Below are 24,223 nucleotides of genomic sequence, written 5' to 3' on the forward strand. Positions count from 1 at the left end.
ATCAATTTTTCATATTTCATAATGGAAAATTATCTATCTATCTATCTATCTATCTATCTATCTATCTATCTATCTATCTATCTATCTATCTGACCTTTTAACTTTCATTATTTTAGACTTTTATTCTATATTTGAGCTTTACTCGATTTTGGCGGCCATATTGAAAATGTGATGCTGCTGTTCGTTGTTAGGTATACATTACAGGAGGTAATTTATAAATTGCATGAATTTACATTGGTGCAACTGAAAAAAACCACTCGTTTACAATTATTCCACAATATTTCACATTTCCCGGTGTTAATCCCTGTTTAGTGCATATTACTTGAAGTAACCACTGCTAAGCTAGCTAACCAACTGTTTAATAGGCGACTAATATTGGTTAGCTAGCGTAGCTAATTTAGCTTGGTTTAAAACACGCTAAGTTAGCTAACCTGTCTTGTTAATGAATCACTCGAGTGGGTTTAAGATATCGTCGTTAAACGTATGTAGTGTCAGTTATGTGTTTAGGAAAGCAACATGATTTCATGATAGCTAAATATCGCTATGGGGAGAAGTTGTGATGGGGCGAGCCGACCGTTGGTGGACACACAGACTAACTTGGACCACTCCATGGCTGCAGTTTTCCGTCTAGTTCAGTTACCCAGACAACACTGGAATCTGCGTGCCCTCCGGTAGCTGTCTGCGTTTCCACAACAGAAAATGAAATCACTTGAGACTTGATAGCTGCAAGCTGAGTGCCTTAGAGAGTCACCACTTGAGATCCAAGGGGACTCCTGCCTTGGTAACGGGAACTGTGCGTGTGACTTCTCTTGATTGGGTACTTCATTCAATAGCAGTTGGTCGTATTATGAACACATACTACACTGTAGGCTGTATGAATCCTGTCTGACCAAATCTGTACTGATACTTATTGGACTTGTCCTATCTCAAGGTCAGAAGGCGTAGGCGTTTGTTGCGCAGAAGGTTTTAAAGCTCTTTTGCTCTTCTATTCACAAACAGGATGAATGCCCCTGCAGTAGGGCAGTCTCCTGCCGTGTTTCCAAGCCTGGATGCTGGTGGGAGTGGGACAGCACCAGCCCTGCTGAGGGCACCTGTGGGGCTTAGCAGCTCTGACATGGAGCTACAGAAGCTGCTCATCGATGAGAGGATGCGCTGCGAGAACCACAAAACCAACTACCAGACCCTGAAAGTTGAGCACACCAGGTACAAGAGAACATCACCACTTTGATCTGTGGTTGTGGCTACCTTAGGCTTGGTGGCTTTTTATGCTGATCACACATTCTGAAGACTAGTTTGTATTTGTTTTGAGAGCTATTTAGTCATGGTAGTGTGATGTGTTTTTGGATTTTTTTGTGTGTGTGCATACGTGCACGTTTCATGTGTGTAGACTGCAGGATGAGTACACACGGGCACAGAGTGAATGTAAACGCCTGCTGGCAGAGAAACAGACTGCGCAGGAAAAGCTGCAGCTGCTTCTGGCAGAGCTGAGAGGAGACTTACTGGACAAAACGCGTGAGCTGGAGGAACTCCGACTGCAGGTTCATAAAATAATATTCAGATAGGAGAACTGCAGATCTGTGCCTTATTATTATAATAGATTATATTAATAATTTAATTATTTGCATGTTAAATGTTTTTGTAGTGATAGGGCCAATACAGATTTTTATTATTTATTGTTGTCTTTTCAACGTGACCTCCGTTATATGATTTGTTTCTCTGTTTATGGATTGTGAGTGCGGATGTTATTTCAGTTGTAAATAAAGAGAAAATACCTTTGTTAATAGGGAAATCTAAAATGCTTGAAATAGTACTCCTATATTTATTAGCTAGAAATTGTGTATGTTCATTCCTGTGTCCATGCCAGGCAATGACCCCTCAGCGATTGGAGCTATTGAAAGCCCAGGTTCAGCAGGAGATGGAGGCTCCTGTCAGAGAGCGCTTCAGTAAGCTAGAGGAGGTAAGAAACACATATGATTTTAACCTTGAAACCTAAGAGGAGGGGTTACTAAGGGTTTACCAAGCAAGCCTCTTCTGTGTTCTGTATAAAATACATGTTTCTTTTCTTTAGCTAGGTCACTCTGGGTTGGAGCTTGAAGGGCTTTAATAACCAGAATGTGATTGAGGTGGAAAAAATTGCTAATTATCTACATAGCTTGTTCATAAGAGTACCAAGTCAAAATAGTTTGAAAGCAGTAAAACTAATGTGCCCAGGACCACCTCAAAATACAAGTCAGAGGGCTTATAACATCCATTTAAGGCACAATGTGTGGCTTTATATCAGTGGCTCGGGGTTCTTGTTTAAATATGGAATTATTCTAAATTAATTCTCTCTCTCTCTGACTCTGTTTCCCTGTTATAGGAAGCAGAAAAGTACAGATCTGAATATAACAAGTTGCGTTATGACATCACCTTCCTCAAGTCAGAGTTTGATCACCAACGAGAGGAACATGAACGCATACTAGAGGAGAGGAGGATGCGATACAGTGCTGAAGTGTGTCTTCTGGAAAAGAATAATAACATCCCATCTGTCTCTAATTTCGACTTCATTTGTATAACTGTGTGTGGGTCTGTGTGTGTGTGTGTGTGTGTGTGTGTGTGTGTGTGTGTGTGTGTGTGTGTGTGGAACCATCAGCTGTCACGTCTGGAGAGGGAGAAGGAGACCCTAACGGCTCAGCTGCAGGGGGGAGACCCAGCCCGGGATGGGAGGCGAGTGGAGGCCCTGCTGAGGGAGAAGGCCCAGCTGCATCAGAGGCTGCGTGGCCTCGAGGCTGAGGTGGCTGAGCTCCGCGCCGAAAAGGACAACTCTGGAGCACAGGCCGAAAACGTGCAGCGCATCCAAATCCGCCAGCTAGCTGAGTCCCAGGCTGTAGTCAAGGCCCTTGAGGTGAGCGGAAACACACGCGTCAAAGGTCACGTGGATTTGTGTGGTTTTGTGCAGAACCAGTGATTTATTTTTTATTTTCAGATTGATAAACTCCACCCTGTTTAAGCAGTATGTTTTTTTTCCATTTGGTTTTAGTACTTCAGAACATCATTATAGTTATGCAGTTATGCTAAGAATATATTCATATGCATATTAGACATTTCAAATAATACCAGTCGTTTCAGTGAAAAAATAAAATAAACGAAGTAGAAGTGCTCATCAACCTTTGGTCTGATTCAGTCGGAGAAGCAGTCCATGCGCATGCAGCTGGAGAGGATGGAGAAGGAGCTCCGCTCCACCCAGGAGCAGAACGCCCTGCTCACGGGCAAGCTGCACAAAGCTGAGAGGGAGATCAACACTCTCAACAGTCAGGTGGACCCATGCTGCCTGCTCAAAGATTCACTGCGATGCCCAGAGTAATATTACTGCATACATATTCACACTGTATTAAGCATGATGTAATAAATGTTAACATGAATAAAAATTATTCAACAGGTTGAAGGGATGCGACATACCCATAAGTTGGAGTTGGCTAATGTGAAGCTGGAGTGTGTGAAAGCCAGGGGAGAGGTGGAGAGGGAGCGTGACACACTTCAAGCCCAAGTGGAGGGTATAGCACAGCCTTCTGCATTCCTCGCTGTCTCACCTACCTTAAGTTTAGCCGCTGGTCTTTTCAATGTTGATTTTTTTTCTCTTCTCAAAATGTGTCTGCTCTCAATAACTTTTTCCTCACTTTCTCAGGTCTGCAGTGTGATCTTGAAGTTTTAAAAACGGCTGTGCAGAGACACAAAGAGATGATATCAGAAAAAGAGCGAGAAATGGGTCGCAGGGTACAGGCGGCCAGAGAAGAAGAGATACACAAAATGACTGCCATTCAAGAGGAGAAGTAAATTATTTTTGTTTGTTTGCTTTTTTTGTAAAAAAAAAAAAAAGGTCAGGCATTGTACCCTTCATTTAAAAAATCTGTGTGTGTGTGTGTGTGTGTGTGTGTGTGTGTGTGTGTGTGTGTGTGTGTGTGTGTGTGTGTGTGTGTGTGTGTGTGTGCATGCCTGCACATGCGCATTAATCAGACTGGAGCTGGAGAATCGTCTTTCTGACCTGGAGCAGCAGAGAGCTCTGCAGGAGGCCACAGGAAGTTCCCAGAAAGACGAGTGGGAGGACCGTATCCGTGCCGCACAGCTCGGGGAGGAAGCTGCCCGCAAGGAGCTGCAGAATGTCAGGTGACCTCTTCACAGGCATGAAAATCTGTCACCTTTCGGCGAAATTCGCCGTTTTGAAGTTGAAAAGGGTGACCTACGTGAATCGTGGAGATCCGATGAGTTTTTTGTTGGGTGGGGTCGGGAGATTATATGTATATATTTTAATTATCATATTGACTTAAAGCAAACAGAGCACTTCCGAAATTGGCAATTTCAATGACAGTGGCCAGCAGTTTCCGCCCAGAACCTTCATAGAGGCCAAATAGCGTTTCAATCATACAAACGTTCTTCATTCATGTTATTCATTTACTGCTAAGCGGGACGAGAAGCAGGACCTAGTGCTACACCGGGGACAAGTCAGAAGACCGTACATTTACCACTACATTTACCAGATCGTACATTTACCACTACATTTACCAGATCGTACATTTTTAATTGGGTGGATTTAATTGGGATATTAATGGTTTCAATCGTTTTCATATTTTGCGGTAAAACAAAGTTACTGCCGTTCGCTACAGCGTTGAACACTGTCAGATCTAACCACAAGCTCTTGTGATAAATAGGTAGATAGATGGGCCTATTAAGTTCGCGTCAACCCCGTGTAGTTAACGGTGACATAAAATAAGAAACAAGATTTTTTTTTCTAGTGTGTCTGTAGTCTGTAACTGGTGAATCCAGGGACGTGTGAGGATCACATTCGCACCAGGGCTGAAAAGGTTGAAGATGAAGTTGTAAACGCTTGTCGTTTGAGTCTACCCTGTGCTTTAGCCCAGGTTAGATAATAAAAACACGTGAACCTGGTATTTTTACACTCATTTTCGCCGCTGATGTATTTATTGGTTCATTAAGACGTAATGGTTTTGACTGAGCCATCCGGAATGGCGAGAGCGGCTTCTTGCATTTACGGATTGCGTTTACATTGAATCCATTGACATGACAGTCAAAAAAAAAATTTTTAATGGATTTTGCTATATTTTACGGAGCCCGTAAGGTGACATCATGTAAAAAATAAATAAATTACGCGTGGCCACGACTTACTAACGCGTGGGAACGAGATACTAACGTCGCCTTTCACACGCGGCAACAAAGTTTATTTTTTCACAGCAAAGCAAGCAGATCCCAGGGATGTTCGCGAACTGACTGCCCAAGGAAGGTAAACCTGGCTTTATATAAAGTAATACTTAATTATCTTGTTCGCACGCGTTAGTAAGTCGTTCGCATGCGTTAGTAAGTCGTGGCCACGCGTTATTATATTTTTTACATGATGTCACCTTAAGAGCAATATTTGGCATCACCTGTCGCTGTATCCCCGTACAGCAGCAGCCACCCCCAACCCCCCCCCCCCCCCCCCCCCCGTCGCAGTATACCCATGACGTCACATGTCAACCCCCCCCCCCCCACATGTCAACGCCCCCCGTCGCCGTATCCCCATGACGTCACATGCCCCGCCCCCCGGTCTTGTCACCTTTTTAACCCCTGACCCATTTTCATGCCTGTCTTCATCATCCAGCGTTGGAGCAGGACTGTCCAGACAGGCTACTGGTTGCTTTCTAGTAGCCTCACACCTCACTAAAATACATGTTCTCCATGAAGATGGAGATTCACAGTGCCTGGACATTAGATTATGTTGAACTCAATGATGTCTGGTATTGAGAATTCCCTGATCTTATGACTTACAAAAATAGGGCAGCCAAAAGATCCTTAGATTTCATTCTTACATTCTGATTATTTGGTGGCTCTTTGTGTCATGCGTGCATCAGAGCAAAGGTGCAGCAACAGGTACTGCAGCTAGAGGAGCTGGAGAGCCAGAAGACGGAGAACTTCGAGCTGAGACAAGTAGGTGGCAAGGCCACACGTACGACTGTAATCAGTACCACACCAGATCATTGTCTTTGAACATAATATAAATGTTTGATGTTATAAAAAGAAACATGGCTGACTGATGTAGTCAGCCATGATGGATAATTTGTACATGATTCTGCGTATCTTTCAGCAAAATGCACAGCTGGGTCTACAGGTCAGTACTCTGTCTCATTCGGAGAGTGAGCTTCTGGAGGTCAGTGGCAGGCTGAGGGAGAGTCTGGAGAGGGTGAGAGAAGATCTGCGGAGTGCTCGCACACAAATGGAGAGGACCCAGCAGGAGGCCGAGAGGTACTCCCCTGAATCCTTCATGATTCCATCATCCATTGTCAAAGGGGAATGGTTTCTCATGCTGCATTATTTTTAATGTGAACAATACTAGGTGCATTCTACTGTTTTGTTTCCTGTGAATTCATACTGCATTTTTCAAGGCTGGGTCGGGGTGTCAAACCTTTTTTTGCCGAACAATAGGACTGCGATTGTAGATCAGCTGTTGTAATCTAATGTTTTTAGCTAGCCACCATTAGCTAAGATTGCTTCCTAATTAGAATGACCTGAAACATGCGTATAAATGAAAACGACACTAATCTCATGTCACATATCCAACAAAAACGCTTTTAAATACGAAGATGTTTTTAAAACAGGCAGCAGGTTTTTAACCTTTAGATTTTAAAGGTTAAAAAAGACCAATCAAGTGAACCTTTATGTATTGTATCCCAACAACAGTAATATCTTTTAAGAAACATCTAAAGACCCATTTTTATTCCCTTTCATTTATGAATTGTGGCTACAAGTTATGATCATGTCTGTATGTTTAGTTTTTATTATATTTTTATTATTATATTAATTTTTTCAATTATTTTTAATTGAACTTTATAGCACTTATTTTAGAAAAGTGCTATATAAATAAAATGTACTTACTATATCTTGCACAACACAGCACCTGACTGGGTCAGGTGTCACTTCTAAGTGCTGCAGGTACAGTGCCTTGCGAAAGTATTCACCCCCCTTTACATTTTTCACATTTTGTTACCTCACAACCTGGAATTCAAAGGGAATATTTGAGGGTCTGCATCATTTAATTTACAGACCATGCCTACAATTTTCAACATTTAACTTTTTTTTTATTGTGAAGCAAACAACAAATAGGACAAAATAACTGAAAACATAAGTGTGCATAACTATTCACCCCCGTAAGTCAGTACTTTGTAGAGCCACCTTTTACAGCAATTACAGCTGCAAGTCACTTTGAATAAGTCTCTATGAGTTTGCCACATCTTGCCACTGGAATTTTTGCCCATTCCTCATGGCAAAACTGCTCCAGCTCCTTCAAGTTAGATGGTTTTCGTTGGTGAACAGCAATCTTCAAGTCTGACCACAGATTCTCAATTGGATTAAGGTCTGGGCTTTGACTAGGCCATTCCAATATGTTTACATGTTTCCTCTTAAACCACTCAAGTGTTGCTTTAGCAGTATGCTTTGGGTCATTGTCCTGTTGGAAGGTAAATCTCCGCCCTAGTCTCAAATCACTGACAGACGTAAACAGGTTTTGCTCAAGAATATCCCTGTATTTAGCACCATCCATCTTCCCCTCGACTCGGACCAGTTTTCCAGTCCCTGCTGCTGAAAAGCATCCCCACAGCATGATGCTTCCACCACCATGTTTCACTGTGGGGATGGTGTTCTTGGGGTGATGAGATGTGTTGGGTTTGCGCCAGACATAGCGTTTTCCTTGGTGGCCAAAAAGTTCAATTTTGGTTTCATCTGACCACAGTACCTTCCTCCATACAGTTTGGGAGTCTCCCACATGCCTTTTTGCAAACTCGAAACGAGCCTTCCTATTTTTGCCTGTAAGTAAAGGTTTTTTTCTGGCCACTCTTCCATAAAGCCCAGCTCTATGGAGTGTACGGCTTATTGTGGTCATATGGACAGATACTCCAGTCTCTGCTTGGGAACTCTGCAGCTCCTTCAGGGTTACCTTTGGTCTCTGTGCTGCCTCTCTGATTAATGCCCTCCTTGACCGGGCTGAGAGTTTTGGTGGGCGGCCCTCTCTTGGCAGGTTTGTTGTGGTACCATGTTCTTTCCATTTGATGATAATGGATTTGATGGTGCTCCGGGGGATCATCAGAGATGTGGATATTTTTTTATAACCCAACCCTGACTTATACTTCTCTACAACTTTATCCCTGACTTGCTTGGAGAGCTCCTTGGTCTTCATGGTGTTGTTTGGTTAGCTTAATGGTGTTGCAGCCTCTGGGGCCTTTCAGAAAAGGTGTGTATATACTGACAGATCATGTGACACTTAGATTGCACACAGGTGACCTTCATTTCACTAAGTATGTGACTTCTGAAGGTAATTGGTTGCACCAGAACTTTTTAGGGGCTTCATAACAAAGGGGGTGAATAAATATGCACTTGCCAATTTTCAGTTTTTTATTTTCATATTCTTTATGAATATGACTTTATTATAGACTATTATGCATCACATTCAATTCAGATTAAAAAAACAATACATACAGGTTGTAATGTAGTAAAATAGGGAAAAATCCAAGGGGGGTGAATACTTTTGCAAGGCACTGTACATTAACTGTAATGACCATGGTGATGCTGTGAACAGTGCTCATATGCTGAAATCCTCTGTTGTAGGCTGGTGGATGAGAGGCGGGTGGAGTGGTTGGAGGAGAAACACAAACTCCAAGAAAGAGAAGCAGAACTGCAGGAGAAATATGACCAAGCCAAGGAGCGCCTACAGAGGGCAGCACTTGCTCAGAAAAAGGTAATTCTCCTTGTTTCCCAGGGCTGAACTGCTGTTCTGTTGTTGTCCAGAGGCTGCACACTTTTTCTTGTTATTAAAGCATGACGTTTACCTGTCAAATAAAAGTATTACACTGTGTGGGTATTTCCACTGATTTCAGTACTTCAGTACTCTGTCCATTAACAATTTCCTTCTTTTTCTTTTAGAGAAAAAACTTGACTGAAGCTAAAGAGAAGAAACTGCAGAATAAAATACAGCTGCTGGAAGCCAAAATGGAAGAATTGGAAATAGAGGCTCGAGTGGCTAAAAAGTACCACTTTCTGTGGGAAAATGCAGTTTGTTACCTGGAAGATTGTTTTGGGTATTGTAAACAAACATGTCTGTATTTGTGTGCATGGCAGAAATTCACCTTACACTGAGGAGAACGCCCAGCTTAGCAGACGTCTGAAAGAGCTGCAGAGGAGACACAACGAGTTCCGCCAGCTGTTGCTAGGCAATCAGAGGAGCTCCACACCTCTCCCTCACTCCATGCTCATCCCAGGCCCAGAGTCCAGCTTCACAAACCTGCAGGTCAATTGGAATACACAGTTTAAATTCAAGGAAGACAAGTTCAGCAGCAATAACAGCAGTAATAATAATGTCTCCTTGGTGTTTAGCTTCTGTCTTCTACTCTTTTTCTTTGCTGAACTCCCCTTCCCTCCCTGTCACAGGAGGAGCAACACCAGGGGGAGCTGTCCTTGCTGCGGAGGAGACTGGAGCACCTGGAGAACAGCCAACAGCAGCAGCTGAAAGAACTGACTGCTCCTCTGGATCGGGACAGGGAGTACCACAGCGAAATACTCCCAGGACCTCAGGACAGCCTGCCCGACCTCTGAACCTTTAACATTGTGGGACAAGAGCTATTCATACTGTGCCAAAGACTAGTCACAACTGGGCCCAAATGCTGTACTGTTATTATTATTTTTTTATTATTCCTTGAACAATTAGAAATTACAGGGAATTCTTGGATGAATATTTTTCAAAATACACTGCCTTATTTTATGTGGCATTTGTCAGTGTTCTCTTTTTTAATGTTTACATTTTTTACTCAATCGTTGCCCTTTAATAATCATTTAATTCATTCAGTAAATTGGGTGCATTTACATTCTGGTATTTTGTAATGCAGATGTAATTTTTAATCATTTATAGCCAATGTTTATTATTATAGCTCTCAGGTGAAAAGTTATATTTCTGGGTGTTTATCATGCATGTTTTATTATTGATATTTTTTATATGTCTATAGTATGTAAGAAAACTTTAATAATGGAATGTAGGATCTATGGCTCTAGTATAGGTTTACTGGTTTTTGACATAAAAGTGATACCAGGAGTAATAAGCATTGTCATTGTATTATCATCTGCCTGCAATCTTGACACTTTGCTAAATACCCTTTAAAAATGTTTTTTAATCTGTAGCAGCAGGCATACTAAGGTAAATATTTCATAGATGTCTGCTCTTCTAAAACTCATGAGATCTTCCTTTTAAAAAGAACTTGAATGGAACTGAGAAATAATTATAGGCCCATTTCAAATCTGCTTTTCATTGGAAAAATGAGAAAGTGGTGTTCAATTAACTGGTTAGTTTTCTAACCTCAAATAGTTTAGATAATATTCAGCTAGAATTCTGGAACAAATGTGGCACTTGGACTTTCTACAGGTGCTTAATGACATTCATATACATATAAACTATGGTAAACATCTTGTATTGAGAAACTGCTTTAGGAGTTGCCAAAAATATAACTACTACTTCTCAAATAAAAAGACAATGTAATTTGGCCAAGTGCCAAAACGTTCACACAACTGTATCTATAGATGCATCTGAATAGATGTATGTGACCCATGGTGTCCTCCAGAACTGTTCTTGGGGTGTCTTTATTCAACTTGTATATGATCTTTGAGCATGCAGCAGCTGGTGGGGGTGGGAGATCTTGGGAGTCCACCTGCTTCTCATGCTCTCTGGTAACACACGCACGACCTACAAATTGGCAGGAGCACAAACACCATCAAAGAGTGGACTGCTTCTTCTGTGAGTGGCCATCACATTATGACTGCTGTGCCCCTCCTGTCCACTAGCATAGTATAGAGTGCAGAGGCACATTGGGGAATCCCCCCTGAGGAGGAGGAAGTCATGGAGCAGTACATCCAAGAGGACCTAGCTAAGGGTTACATCGGCCTCTCCTCCTTGCTCGCCTCAGCCTTCGTCTTCTTAGAAAAGAAGGACGTGTAGATGATTGAGGGCTCAATCCTCTCTTAGTGAAGTACCTGTACCCATTGCCTTTATGACCGGCAACACTGGAGCAACTCAGGAGTGCTTGGAACTTCACTTAACTGAATCTATACAGTGCCTATGACCTGATACAGATATGCAAAGGGTCAGTGGAAAACGGCATTTAGTACTTTCACAGGTTCTGCCCCATCTGTGTTTCAGGCGTACCTGGGAAGACCAATTAACCTTAATAATAATCTGTATTGCAAGCTGGAGATGTGCAAGTTCCACCTTGACGAGGTGAGCTTCTTGGGTTACATTATCAGGTAGGACTCCATGCACAGGCAGCCCTGCAAGGTGAAGGTGATGACCGGATTGCTGCAACCCCAGGTGAGACACAAGCTCCAGCGGTTGCTGGGGTTCGCTGAGGTCATATAGCTCCCTGGCTAAGCATCTCGCAGACCTGCTCAACAGACAGGCAAGACACCCGAAGTCTCCAGAAGCAGAGCAGTCGTTCTAGCATCTCAATGCAGCCTTCACCAGTGCGCCTGACCCAGACCAGCCTTTCATTGTTGAGGTGGATGCCTGCAATGAGGGTGCATGAACTGTGTTGTCTCAGCAGATGGGCAGGGAAGGTAAACTCAGGCCTGTGGCTTATTTATCTCATAAACTCATCCACTGAAAGGAACTAGGGAGTGGAAGACCATATGCAACTGGCCATGAAACTGGTCTTTGAATAGTGTAGACACTGGATCGAAAGAGCATGGCACCCCTTCACAGTAATCACTGATCACAAAAACCTTGAGTACCTGCAAACCACCAAGATGCTGAACTCCAGGCTCTTATTCTGCTGGTTTGAATTCAAGATCATGTACAGACCAGGAGAGAAGAGCGTGAATGTGCAATCCAGCACAAGGGTGGAATTCACCAGCCTGGAGCTGCTCCTCCATCCTGCTTCCTAGGAGCTGTCTGCTGGAATCTCAACTGGAAGATCGAGGCAGTGAACCCACATCCGCATTGTCCACCCAACAGGGTACACATCCCACTCAGACATCACACGCCGCTCATTCCTGCATTTGTACTGCCATTTGTACCTCCCCTTGTCGGACAACCAGCAGTTGAGATGTTGGGTCATGTACAGTGAACAGTGAGGAGGTATAGGCAGAGACGCAGAGGCAGCTGAGGGCTGCAATGTCTGCCTACGACAGGTGGTGAGGCGAGACCCCATGCTAAAAGCAAGGACAGAAGGTGTGGGTTGCCACGAAGGATGGCCAAGTTGGACTGAGGGGCAAGCTGGCCGCTAAGTATGCTGGATCATACACCATTACAGAGAAGGGCAATGACGTCACTTACAGGGTAATCATGCTGAGGAGCAGCTGTGCATCGCCGGCTTTCCATGTGTCAGCACTCAAGCCCATGCTGGCTGGACCTTTGAATAAGGGAGCGGGTTGTGAAGTTGCACCCCCCCACCCCACCCCCCAATTGTGGGGGGTTTGTGGGATTCTCAGTGGAAAAGAGGTGTTCTGTCATGGTGCACCAGTCCCAGCCACACAGGGTCATGCCCACACACACCCAGCCACTCCCTCTGTCTCAATCATCTCGCTTCTAATCTTATCTTTAATTGGTTCCTCATCAGGCATGCTCACTATTTAAAGCCAACAGGTACCTGGCATTCAGCTAAACAAGAGAGAGACTGTCCTTGTGTCTGCCGTGGTCAGAACCAAGTGACTCAACCCTGCGCCTGCCTTGCGAATTCCCGAGCCATTGTTAAGATATGCTATTTGCTGCATCGTCAGCTTGTTCTTTTGTTGTGTGTTTACCTGAGATGGAAAATAAAACCCATCTTGTCACTCCCTTGCCTCCTGTGCCTGCTCAGCCACTGTCACAGTAATGAGTTTTAAAATACATTCAATAATAGTGAGATGCTTACTATCTGAAGAATGTTAGCTGCTTAAGTATATTAGCTGTTTTTTTGAGAAAAATCATTGTCTAATATTGCATATTGTTGTGCTATAATTATGTGGACTAGCTTTGAAGGTTTTTTTTGTGAATCAGAAGTTTTGTTTTACACCTCCTGCATTCAGTCTTCCTGTATTCTCTCTTATGGATTTGAATTGTGGCTGCATTTTTCCGTGGTGCTTTCTGTTCTGCATAAAATGGTTGTAGCTATGACTGGAGCAACTTCTTTAATAAGTTTTTTTCTGAGTTGAAGCTGTCCAGCAGAACATCAACAGACTCAGATGGCTCATATGTTGATGTGCACATTATGCTTATGTGTGTAGCTGTGCTGCTCTTCATTTAACAGATGCATCTGTTCTTGAGTTCTAGTGATGCCCATGTAAGGACACCAGGTAATGATCTTAACCGAGCTTTAGAAAACATACTGCTGACTGAAGCTGGGGTGTCATTTCCATTATAGTAGATGGTGGTGGGTGGAGTTCTGCTGATAGAGGTAGATAGTAAAGCTGCCTTTCTGGTGGTGGAGTAGCTTTTCTCTTTCTTTGAGGTGCTACAGGTGGTGGAGGAGTTTGATACTTCTTAGGGGAAGACCTGGGGGATGGACATGGTGATGAGGCCTTGATTTTACACTTAACATGAGGAGTAGGTGACCTGGAAAGTGGCAGCCTTATCCCAGCTGAGATCAGCTTCTCCACTGTTGCTGAAGGTTCAGGTGGGGTGAGGGGGTAGTGAGAGATGGAGGACAGTATATAGTCCTCACTGATGTGTCTCCACCAATGAGGGAGAATAGGTTTTGCACTGGAAAACTAAACTCTGTCAAAGTTTATGTAGGTCATCATGCCTACATTCTCTCTTCCCAAAAACATTTTCAAATTGTTAATAAAATTTAGTCTGTTTTACCTACAACTTTTATGTAGTATTTTCATTGCCTTGGCAAAGATCCACCTTGAGGCTTTTTAGTGTTTCAAATCTGTTCTTCTGCTACTGGAATGATCTTGTTTTGTACAATTGTACAATTTGTACAATTGTTTTGTACAAACAATTGTCTTGTTTTTGTAGCAGCAGTGTTAGCATTAGAGAATGGGTCATGCAGGGGGGTGGAAGACAAGACCAGTGAACATGAGTAATAATAAAGTTCTGCGAAATAGCTTTGATTAAAGCATAAATAAACACAGACAGGCTTATGTACTTAGGTTGTGTTTGGGTTGAGGTGAGTTTGTGGGGGTTGGTTAGGATCATTCTTAGGCCCTGTGACTCAAAGGGTCCCTAAAATGAACACTGGGTAATGTTTCTTCATTGGGGCCCACAGTGATATCTTTGCATGAAGCCCCAAATCCCTGGATGCCCCACTGATGTGTCCCAAATTATTCTAATGCACCCTATAGTGAGCTGCTCCAAAAAGTGTCCCCAAACTGAAAGTACATTAATTAAAAATATATCTTTAAATCATTATAAGAACGATTAATTATTATATATGCATTGTGTAGGGAGAAGACTTTTACTGCGTTTTGCAGGCAGAAATGTTTTTAAAGTAACTAAGGAGTGTTAAACAGGATTCTTACTCGTTGGTGGTACTGGAGTAAAGGATAATATATTATTTTATTACCTGTGTTGGGATTCAGAGATATGGTTTATAAATTTTTACGTAGGCCTATAGTATTTTCACAAAAAAGGCGAGGTGTCCCGCCCCCTCAATGTAAAAAATAAGACCCATTTATTTTACAACAATCGCTACATGGTGCCCCCCCCCCCCCCGCTCAACAACTTACGTTCGCCCCCCCTGCTCAACAACTTACGTTCGCCCCCCCGAAATTTTCTGACGCCCCCTCACTGTATATGTTCTGGCGCCGGCCCTGACTTGTCAATCATCCACAACATCTCCTGCTTGTTAATTTGTGCTCCTCCCCTATATGACATTGCTTAAGTCATCAGTGCTCTGAAAGTCAAAACTTCATATGCAGCCTAAATCGCCTCTGTACGTATGCCCTAAGTGTTAGCAGGTTTGTTAGAAATAAGAATGATTTGGAGAATTGCAATATTGGCGGTTGCATGTTTACTGGTACTCGGAGAAGCAGGTGGGCTTTATCTGAATCGCGATCCAAGAACGGTGACTTTCTCCCGGTCTCTTATGGATGCGCAACCTAGTAACTCTCGAACAAGACGAGACACATGGTCAGCAAAGTCCAACTTCGTGGCATGTAAAACACCTCTCAGCCTTAGAGAGCAAACGGTCTTGGAGAGCAATACGTATGAGGTAAGAAAGACAATTACCGCATGTCTAATTCGTTTGGACATTAAGGACAGTATTGTCGCATACTGTCCTTACTCTGCTCTTTTGGTAATCTTGCTGCACGATGAAAAAGAAGCATTTAATAGAGAGAAAATGTGGTATTGTGATGAATTCTGTAATTGTGGATGAAACTACATAGCACTGTGACTGCAAAGGAAAGGGAGAAATTATTTATTTAAGAAACCAAAAACACAACCAAAATTAAAGTGCTCTTTCAGCCAATAAACTCGTCCATTGTTTTCCAGAGCGTATTTGAGTATTATTATATTATCAGCAGTATTAAACATTAAACAAGATATTTTTTAGACGGGGTTTCATGGAGATGATGGCTCTACTTTTACTCTTACATGGGTAGGGGACGGAACAGGGGTAAGTCACTTAATTTCATCTGTTGATAAGGCAGCATTTGTCCACTTGTTCTGTAAAACACCCACAAACAAATTTGTGTGATGAAGTGTTAGCACATCGCCCTTTGTGGTTCACACACTGCTTCTTCTGTCTGACCATGAACATTCACTTCTAAATGGATATTTTAAGAAAATATTTTGCCTGATTTTTGTCAGGTCATTCTAGTGTTGTCCACAGTCAGTGCTCAGCTTTTCTCATTTTATGAAGGGGGATCCACTCGACTTTACAGAAGGTTAGTACATTGAATATAACATATATATTTATATAATCTGACCAACATTTAATATCAACTGTTTTATAACCTGACATTACTGTTTTTTCACAGTGCAGACTATGGAAAATCATTCCATGATATCTCATATGCCATCAACAATTCCTTCATAAGGAAGGACTTTGGTATAGGTGTAGGACCTGGGAATTATCAGCAGGTATGTAACATCTATATGCAATTACAAATGAGTCAGACGTTGCAAAAGCACTCAAATACAAACTCAGTTTGGGGTGGAAAGCAGTAATGCATGTGGTCTGATGTAGACTTCACTAGTCATATTAGTCACTCTTTATATGTGCAGAGGCATTTGTTCCATAGGTCGGTGTCTTTATGTACGTGGGGTGGAGATGTTTTCATGCTAATGTGACTTGTGTATTTGTCTGTATTTTGTGTAATTTGTGTGTTAATGGGCCGCCCAATGGAGGATGGGTTCCCTTTTGAGTCTTGGTTCTCCCGAGGTTTCTTCCTAATCCCCACCATCATAGGGAGTTTTTCCTCGCCACTGTCGCCTTTGGCTTGCTCATTAGGGTTCTGGACCCATAGTATTGTTAACCTTTTAACAATGAAAATGTCTTTGTAGGTGATTCTGACAGCTGAGCTCCCCAGTACCAAGACCCCAGGAGGAGTGATATTTACCTCGATGGACTCAGGAGTGACTTTCAAGTCAGTACAGCTGCCCTTCCATCCAGCCCAACCCATATCCTTTCACCACCAGAACCCACACTACCTGCTGGTTATCAGCACAGATGTGAGTTGGATTATATATTTTGCTCAGTCAGGCCTTCAGCGAGTCAAAAATTAGACCCAACTGAATAATCTAACTGAATAATCTACCAGGGATAGTATAATCATTTTCTGAATTAGAATGTTTCTTATGAAAACACAGGATTGATTGTTTTATTAACTGACAGGGATAAAACAACTGGTTCAGCCAAGTGTCTGGGGATATGATAGCATTAATCTACCTGTTTCCGAAATCATATAATCCCTCAATACTGTTTGAGTGCAAAGTAGTGGAGAAAAATCCCTTCTGAGATTATTTCATAACACTGATCCTTGTAACATTTTACAGAGTAGCCTATGGTTTTCTCAGGACTTTGGAACAAATTGGACTAAAATCCACGAAGCAGTCTACTATTACACATGGTGAGGTCAAACAGCACTGCTCCTACAGTGTACTATACACTAAGCCCGTTAAGAATGCCTTTTTATTTATGAACTATATCAGACATAAATATCCCATACACTCACCAGCCACTTTATTAGGTACACCTGTCCATCTGTTCATTAAAACAAATGTCGAATAGGCCAATCACATGGCAGCAACTGAATGCATTTAGGCATGTAGACATGGCCAAGACGATCTGCTGCAGTTCAAACTGAGCGGATCAACTGATTTAAGTGACTTTGAACGTGGCATGGTTGTTGGCTGCCACTCCTGTCAGCTAAGTACAAGAAACTGAGGCTACAATTCACACAGGCTCACCAAAATTTGACAATAGAAGATTGGAAAAATGTTGACTGATGTCTGATGAGTCTTGATTTCTTCTGCTATGACATTCAGATGGTAGGGTCAGAATTTGGTGTCAACAACATGAAAGAATGGATCCATCCTGCCTTGTATAAAAGGTTCAGGCTGGTGGTCCGGGAGATATTTTCCTGGCACATTTTGGGCCCATAAGTACCAATTGAGCATCGTGTCAACGCCACAGCCTGAGTATTGTTGCTGAACATGTCCATCCCTTTATGACCACAGTGTACCCATCTTCTGATGGCTACTTCCTGCAGGATAACGCACCATGTCATAAAGCACGAATCATCTCAGACTGGTTTCTTGAACACGACAATGAGTTCACTGTACTCAAATGGCCTCCACAGTCACTAGATCTCAATCCAATAGAGCACCTTTGCGATGTGGTGGAATGGGAGATTTGCATCATGGATGTGCAGCCGACAAATCTACAGCATCTACGTGATGCTGTCATGTCTCTCTGAGGAATATTTCCATTCCTTGTTGAATCTATGCCACAAAGGATTAAGGCAGGTCTGAAGGCAAAAGGGGGTCCAACCCATTACTAGCAAGGTATACCTAATAAAGTGGCCGGTGAGTGTACATTGCACACATGTGGCAACCAATTTTATGATGAACTGATTTAAGAAATAATTATAAATAAAATAACAGAATCACATCTGGATTAGGAAAAAACAATTTTCCTTGTAAATTAGCTTTAGGTGTACTTTTAATTAAAGGATCTGAGTGTCTTTATATTACACAAATTTTAATTGCAATAAACAGAACAAATCTGATCACAGGAGGTATATATTATGTATGAGGTGTATACTCTCCACTTAAATAACCACCCATTGAATTTCAATTGGATTTGTAAACATTCCATAGCGTGAATGAATAGGGTTTTTTTTAATGTAGTCCTTTATTATTTTCCAAGATCCTTTTCTGATTAATCTTCAGCTTTGTGGAATTACTGAACATGATAAACTGATCAAATGTTTCAATTACACCTGAAATCAGAAATTAGTGGAGTCATGGTGAGGCAATTCTCATATTTCATTGGCCTGTTTCCAAAATACTTTCATTCTGTTGTTACCCTTTGTTTACAGTAATATTTGCAAATACTTGTTTTTCTGACCATGAATTTGGGCCCCAGGAGTGTTTTTTTTTATTCTTCATATACTTACCCCATTTTTCTTTTCTGAAGGGGAATTGGCCTCACCCTTTTTTTAAGTTACAGTCCTGAAGGTAAAGGTGAGTTTTTTCCCCATCTGTAACTATTTGCTGTAGAAATATAGAAGCAGACCATTATGAAATCATGAAATCTAAAGTACATGGACAAACATTTATCAAAGTATGTAATAACTGGTGTGAAATAATATTGGCATCAACTTGCGCAGGTTAAAATAACAAGAAAACAAAACATTCTTAATTCTTTTCTGTGTTCTTTCTGTATTCATGCTATAAACTATGTGTAGTGGAGGCAGACAAACGAGGAGAACTTCTCCTGAGACGCACGCAGGACCTGGGCAGAACCTTCACTGAAGTTGCTCGGAACATCTACACCTTTGGCTACATTGGACGCTTCCTGTTCACCTCCGTCATGGAAAAACAGGTCAGGAAAGAACAAAGAGGGCATTTTTAACACATGCTCTACAAGGAACATGAGTTCACAAAGTACTCAGTGGTTCACTCTCACAGCCACCACACCTGCCCCCACATTTTTTGCTTCTTTCCCCCACCAATCAGCATTTAATATTTTACTACGAGTTGTAATAGGCTGTGTTTGCATTTATGGGATGATGAGTGTAATGTCTGTTTGGTAGGGATATCCTCGGGTCATTTATGTGTCTTCAGACCAGGGGGAGCATTTTATCAAAGCCCTGCTGCCACCCGCCACTACAGAGCAGGTCAGAGTGGGATACCTGGTGAACAGGCCTACAGTCCTAGACACATTGACAAAACACACACACACACACACACACACACACACACACACACACACACACACACACACACACACACACACACACACACACACACAGATACATCTGTATGACTGGCTTATTATTATGCCCAAATATTTTTCCTTCGTTTCCAGTTCTACTCAGTTTTGGATGGCGATGAAGACATGATCTTCATGCATGTGGACAGCCCTGGAGGTACAGAGATTATTGTGCTCTCATTTTGCCCATTCTCATTCATTTTGTTCCTTTACCACTGAAAATACCACAGCACCTGAATTAACAATGGTGAATGCCAGCCAGATCTAAACCATTTAACTTTAAAGCATTAGACATTCTGCTGACATGTTAACTCTTCCATTTGACACAACATAATAAACATATTTGATAAAGTTGCTACATACTTGCTAAACAGGTTCCATATACTGCTGACAAATCAGACTGTTTCTGCAAGTAGCTGACAACAGACAACATTCTCTTTTGGGCCAGAGCATACACTGTTCATATTTTGTCACTCCTTGAGGCTTTTGTGTACTGGTGATTAGTTAACAAGATAACATTGAGCACTGTGTTCCCTTCAGACTGACATGCAACTGCAGTGGTTTATAGCCTTGCCAGGTTAGCTGACAAACGAGTACATGCATCAGGGTTCACCCACATCAACACATGACGAAAACCAGATGACACACACACATGTATAATACAAAGACAGTATTTCATCATTTCATTTAGGGAATATAGAATGTCATGTCATACTCCTCCTCTTTTTAAGCTGTAAATTGTGTGTGAAAGTGGGACCTCTCATGTTTGTAGATGAATCTTACTTCGGGACAGTCTACACCTCAGATGACCGTGGGATTCTGTACTCCAAGTCTCTTGAGCGCCACTTGTTTGGTGGGGAAAGGAAGAGTGACTTCACCAATGTGACCTCTATGAGAGGCGTGTACCTTACCAACATCCTTCAGGAGGGTATGGTCTCCCACATTCCCCAGTGATTGTTTAGGGTGGTGTCAAGGCAGGTCACATTTGTGCTCTGTTCTAGCAACCTGAACCCATTAAAACAACGAATACACAACAGTCACCTTGAGGGCTAGGGTTTGAGCAAAAAAGTGTCCTGTCTTATCTCACAAAACCAACAGATCATTAAACATATACTTATAAACCTCAACACTTTGTTACAGATGAACAAATTTGTTCTGTCATCTCATTCAATAAGGGTGGAGAGTGGAGATCACTAAAGAAGCCAAACAATGTTGAATGTAGTGGAAACATAAAGGTATGTGTGCACAAGGCAGTTGAATCAAAAGTCACTGCAAAAAATGTGAGCAGAGATAGTGGTCAAAGTCTTTGTGTTTGCGTGTTCCAGTGTAACTTACATATCCACGGAGAGCACAGCCAGTACAGTGGGATCTCCCCCATGCTGCCTCTGTCCAGCCCCTCTGCTGTTGGCCTGGTCATTGCCCATGGTATTCGCCTCTGCAAAACTTGGATCTTTCACTAACTGGCCTCTGCTACTGATTATAATAGTCTCATCATCTGCTCTCATAGGCAGTGTTGGGGACTCCATTTCAGCATCTAAGCCAGACGTGTACGTGTCCTCAGATGGAGGCTACAACTGGATGTGTGCACTGAGGGGACCTCACCACTACAGCATTCTGGATTCGGGAGGCCTGATAGTAGCTGTAGAGGCACACAGGGATAGGCAGGTTCACTCTATAAAGTAAGACCTGTTATTGTGGCAGCACAAGAGGGACAGGGATTTCATGTAAGACTTGTTTGGAGGATATTAACTATGAGACAATGCAGAATGCTGCTTTTCATCTGGATTGTACATTGTTAAAATGTTTGTACATTTTGTAAGCAACCATGTACATTAAGTTCCTGAGGATCAAGTTTAGGAATTATTTAACACGACGAACAGTTTTAGTAACACAATAAGTGGATGAATCTTAACAATAATTATTTATAAAATCATTTGAAAACACTGACAGTACAAGTTAAGAATGAATTTTGTTTATGATGTGCCTTAATATGTGCATGATAGGTTGATTTGATTTTTGTACAGGTTCTCCACAGATGAGGGCCAATGCTGGAAGATCTATAATTTCACTCAGCAGCCCATCTTCTTTGCAGGCCTGGCATCTGAACCTGGCTCAAAGACCATGAACATCAGTGTGTTTGGCTACCGGCCTGATGACAATGCCCAGCCCATGTGGGTTGCCGTAACAATAGACTTTGAACAGTTACTAACCCGAGAGTGTAAGAACACTTCATCCCTTGATCATCTTTAGCAGTAATGATAAAGAAAAGTAGTTAATATGCAGGGGACCTGAAAGTAAACTTTTATATTGTTTATGTTGTGATATTGGCTTCAGTAGAAGAAGGTTATATGGTGCTAAATGTGTATGGTTGTTAAGGTTACTTTTAAAATGTGTTTCATTATAGACAACTGATTAAAACTGTAATCAATGACATTTTAGTAATTTTTTAGTAATTGATTTAGTAATCTCAGTTCAAACAATATATATCGGCATTTCTCACAGCCATGGTGAATGTATATGCTAAAACAATATAATATTAAACTGTATGTTTCTTAATGCTTTCATATCCTAGGCAATGAGCAAGACTATGTGAAGTGGCTGGCCCATGCGGATGGGGAAGGATCCTTTGAGACTGAGGGATGTGTGTTAGGCTACAAGGAAACCTTTAGGAGGTTGAGGAAACTGTCTATCTGCAGGAATGGCCGGGACTATGTGGCCAGCAAGCAACAGAGCCCATGTCCCTGCAGCAGGGAGGATTACATGTGGTAGGTAGAGAGCTCGTTTGAGCTACAACAGCATGTGCCATTTTCCTTGGAAGGACTGATGGAAATAAATATGCAGGAGAACACTTTCGTTGCATGACACAGCTCTTTCTCTTTATGACAGTGATTATGGTTACTTCCGACATGAAAACAGCTCTGAGTGTGTGAAACAGGATGACCTCCTGAACAAGACACTGAAGGTGTGTTTAAACGGGGAGTTGGAGGAGCTTCAAACAACAGGGTATGGACCATACCACCTAAAGTTCTTCTATTGCACCTCCTCACACTTCTGCGCACTCACATTGGCACAGCTCACCATAATGCCATTATTAACATGTACAGGTATCGTAAGATCCCCAGTGATAAGTGTGAGGGTGGTTTCAGCCCTCCACGTCGTATGGATGTTGCCAAAAAGAACTGTGGTGACCCCAATCAAGCTTCCTCTGTGAGCCTTCATCCTCGTAGTCAAGTATGTAATACCACATTCCTTCATTTGCTCATTCATAGATGGTGAATAATTTGTATGTCTTCTATATCTAGCAGGCAAGTTACCTGGTGTTTGCTGTCAATATCATAAAGCAGTGTTCGTCCTCCTGCAGTTGTCCATGTAATTATTTAAAGTAATCTTAATGACCGGTGACTGATTCACAGAATCAGATATGGTTACAGATTGTGATAAGTGTCAGCGTGGGGATTGTAGCCCTGGTGTTTATCACTGTGGTAGCCGTTACAGTGCGGAGAATGAACATCACGCAAAGGTACGGCATCACGGTCCACTGGTGTACTTGAGCAGTCCGGCATGTTCCATCTTCAGCCTCATTGACTCCACTCTGCCCCCTTCAGGGCGACAGTGTATCACTTCTCTGTTCTTCAGCTGCAAGAGGAGGAACAGAGCACCGGCCATGAGAATGGACCCAGCAGTAACCGCAGCAGCTTCCACGAAGATTCAGACGATGTAAGTCTGACGTTCATCAATAAACTCTATTTTGCATTCAGTTTAGATAAAAACAACCAAGCAAACAATGACAACAAAACAAATACAATTGTAACATAAGGAACAAGTGGATTGAAACAGTAGTTTTTTCTGAATTTTGTTATCTCACACTGACCATGTGTTTCTACTTTGTTTAGGATCTTATTGCATGACCATCATGTCCATGTCCTGAGAGCTAACCGGTAACACTGAGACTCCAAGAATTGGATTTCAGCCTGTTACACTAGATCAGAGGTGTCAATTCCAGGTTCAGAAAGTAAAAGTCCTCAGCAGGATTTTGCTCAAGTTTGCTAGATTTTTTAATTAGTGCAATCCAGGTAAAATTTATTAAATCAACACAATCCAGGAAGCCTGAGCAAAATCCTGCTGAGGACTTTTACTTTCTGAACCTGAAATTGACACCTCTGCACTAAATCAAGATGGAAACACTGGAACTAATGCTACTGCTGTGACTTTGAGCCAAACTATTTATTTTAACATTTAACTATTCATATCAATAAAATGAAATACATTTTATGCAGAACCACTGACCAAAACCTTACCATGAGTTAAACTTCATTCCCACATGCAATGATTTTAACTATGTAGTTTACTGCCTCTGCTACTGTAAATATTTTGCTAAAATTATGCTTAATAAGTGTGGAAAACACCAAGCCTCTGCTGTTTCTGTCACATTCTTCAAATAAATAGCAACATTTCTACAGTCATTGTGAGTCAATTCATAAATTGAATTCATAAAGCATATTAAGCTAAAGCATATTCAAATAAAACATTTTCAAGTAGCCTTCAAAATGCTCGGCACTATTTCCACAGACATACTTATGTTTAACAGGAACATGTGTTTTATCACACATTTTATAAACAGTACAAAAGCAAAAAGGTGACCATCTTCACACTCCCATGTCGTTTCTTCTAGAAGAAGCTGGCCACCAAACGCGTATGGCAGCATTCCTTCAATCAGAATACGGAAGGCAATTCAGCTCGTGTTTTTTTTTACCCCTTTATGACGTGACGGATTGCCATCCAACTATCGCCGATTTCAG

The 24,223-nt window shown here is 42.0% G+C and overlaps 2 protein-coding genes across 6 annotated transcripts; both read left to right on the plus strand.

The window, feature by feature from the left end:
* Positions 1–143: 143 nt before the first annotated feature.
* On the plus strand, positions 144–9,782 carry cep83 (centrosomal protein 83). 3 transcript variants are annotated; one of them, XM_077006476.1, is made up of 16 exons: positions 144–207; positions 1,000–1,203; positions 1,388–1,538; positions 1,865–1,957; positions 2,360–2,491; positions 2,633–2,884; positions 3,164–3,295; positions 3,419–3,533; positions 3,665–3,809; positions 3,994–4,143; positions 5,883–5,958; positions 6,116–6,273; positions 8,629–8,758; positions 8,944–9,047; positions 9,139–9,307; positions 9,448–9,782. In XM_077006476.1, the coding sequence occupies exons 2-16, from the start codon at positions 1,001–1,003 to the stop codon at positions 9,610–9,612; spliced, it is 2,175 nt and encodes a 724-aa protein (XP_076862591.1). In that variant the 5' UTR covers positions 144–207; position 1,000; the 3' UTR covers positions 9,613–9,782. The 3 variants fall into 3 exon arrangements, with proteins under 3 accessions (XP_076862591.1, XP_076862593.1, XP_076862592.1); XM_077006478.1 differs by lacking the exon at positions 144–207 and adding an exon at positions 239–817; XM_077006477.1 differs by lacking the exon at positions 144–207 and adding an exon at positions 239–793.
* Positions 9,783–14,883: 5,101 nt separating this feature from the next.
* Positions 14,884–23,988, plus strand: LOC143514826 (sortilin). Of its 3 annotated transcripts, XM_077006484.1 has the most exons (21): positions 14,884–15,194; positions 15,537–15,599; positions 15,794–15,870; positions 15,964–16,066; positions 16,490–16,657; positions 16,982–17,055; positions 18,627–18,673; positions 18,898–19,034; positions 19,246–19,329; positions 19,521–19,581; positions 20,197–20,352; positions 20,565–20,659; positions 20,750–20,849; positions 20,932–21,103; positions 21,449–21,642; positions 21,997–22,189; positions 22,311–22,427; positions 22,529–22,655; positions 22,838–22,944; positions 23,030–23,141; positions 23,318–23,983. In XM_077006484.1, exons 1-21 carry the CDS (start codon positions 14,958–14,960, stop codon positions 23,330–23,332), a joined length of 2,439 nt encoding a protein of 812 aa, XP_076862599.1. In that variant the 5' UTR covers positions 14,884–14,957; the 3' UTR covers positions 23,333–23,983. The 3 variants fall into 3 exon arrangements, with proteins under 3 accessions (XP_076862599.1, XP_076862598.1, XP_076862597.1); XM_077006483.1 differs by having other exon boundaries at positions 20,565–20,849; positions 22,856–22,944; positions 23,318–23,988; XM_077006482.1 differs by having other exon boundaries at positions 20,565–20,849; positions 23,318–23,986.
* The last annotated feature ends 235 nt before the right edge of the window (positions 23,989–24,223 follow it).

This window comes from Brachyhypopomus gauderio, chromosome 5, assembly GCF_052324685.1.
Source record: "Brachyhypopomus gauderio isolate BG-103 chromosome 5, BGAUD_0.2, whole genome shotgun sequence".
Lineage (NCBI taxonomy): Eukaryota > Metazoa > Chordata > Actinopteri > Gymnotiformes > Hypopomidae > Brachyhypopomus > Brachyhypopomus gauderio.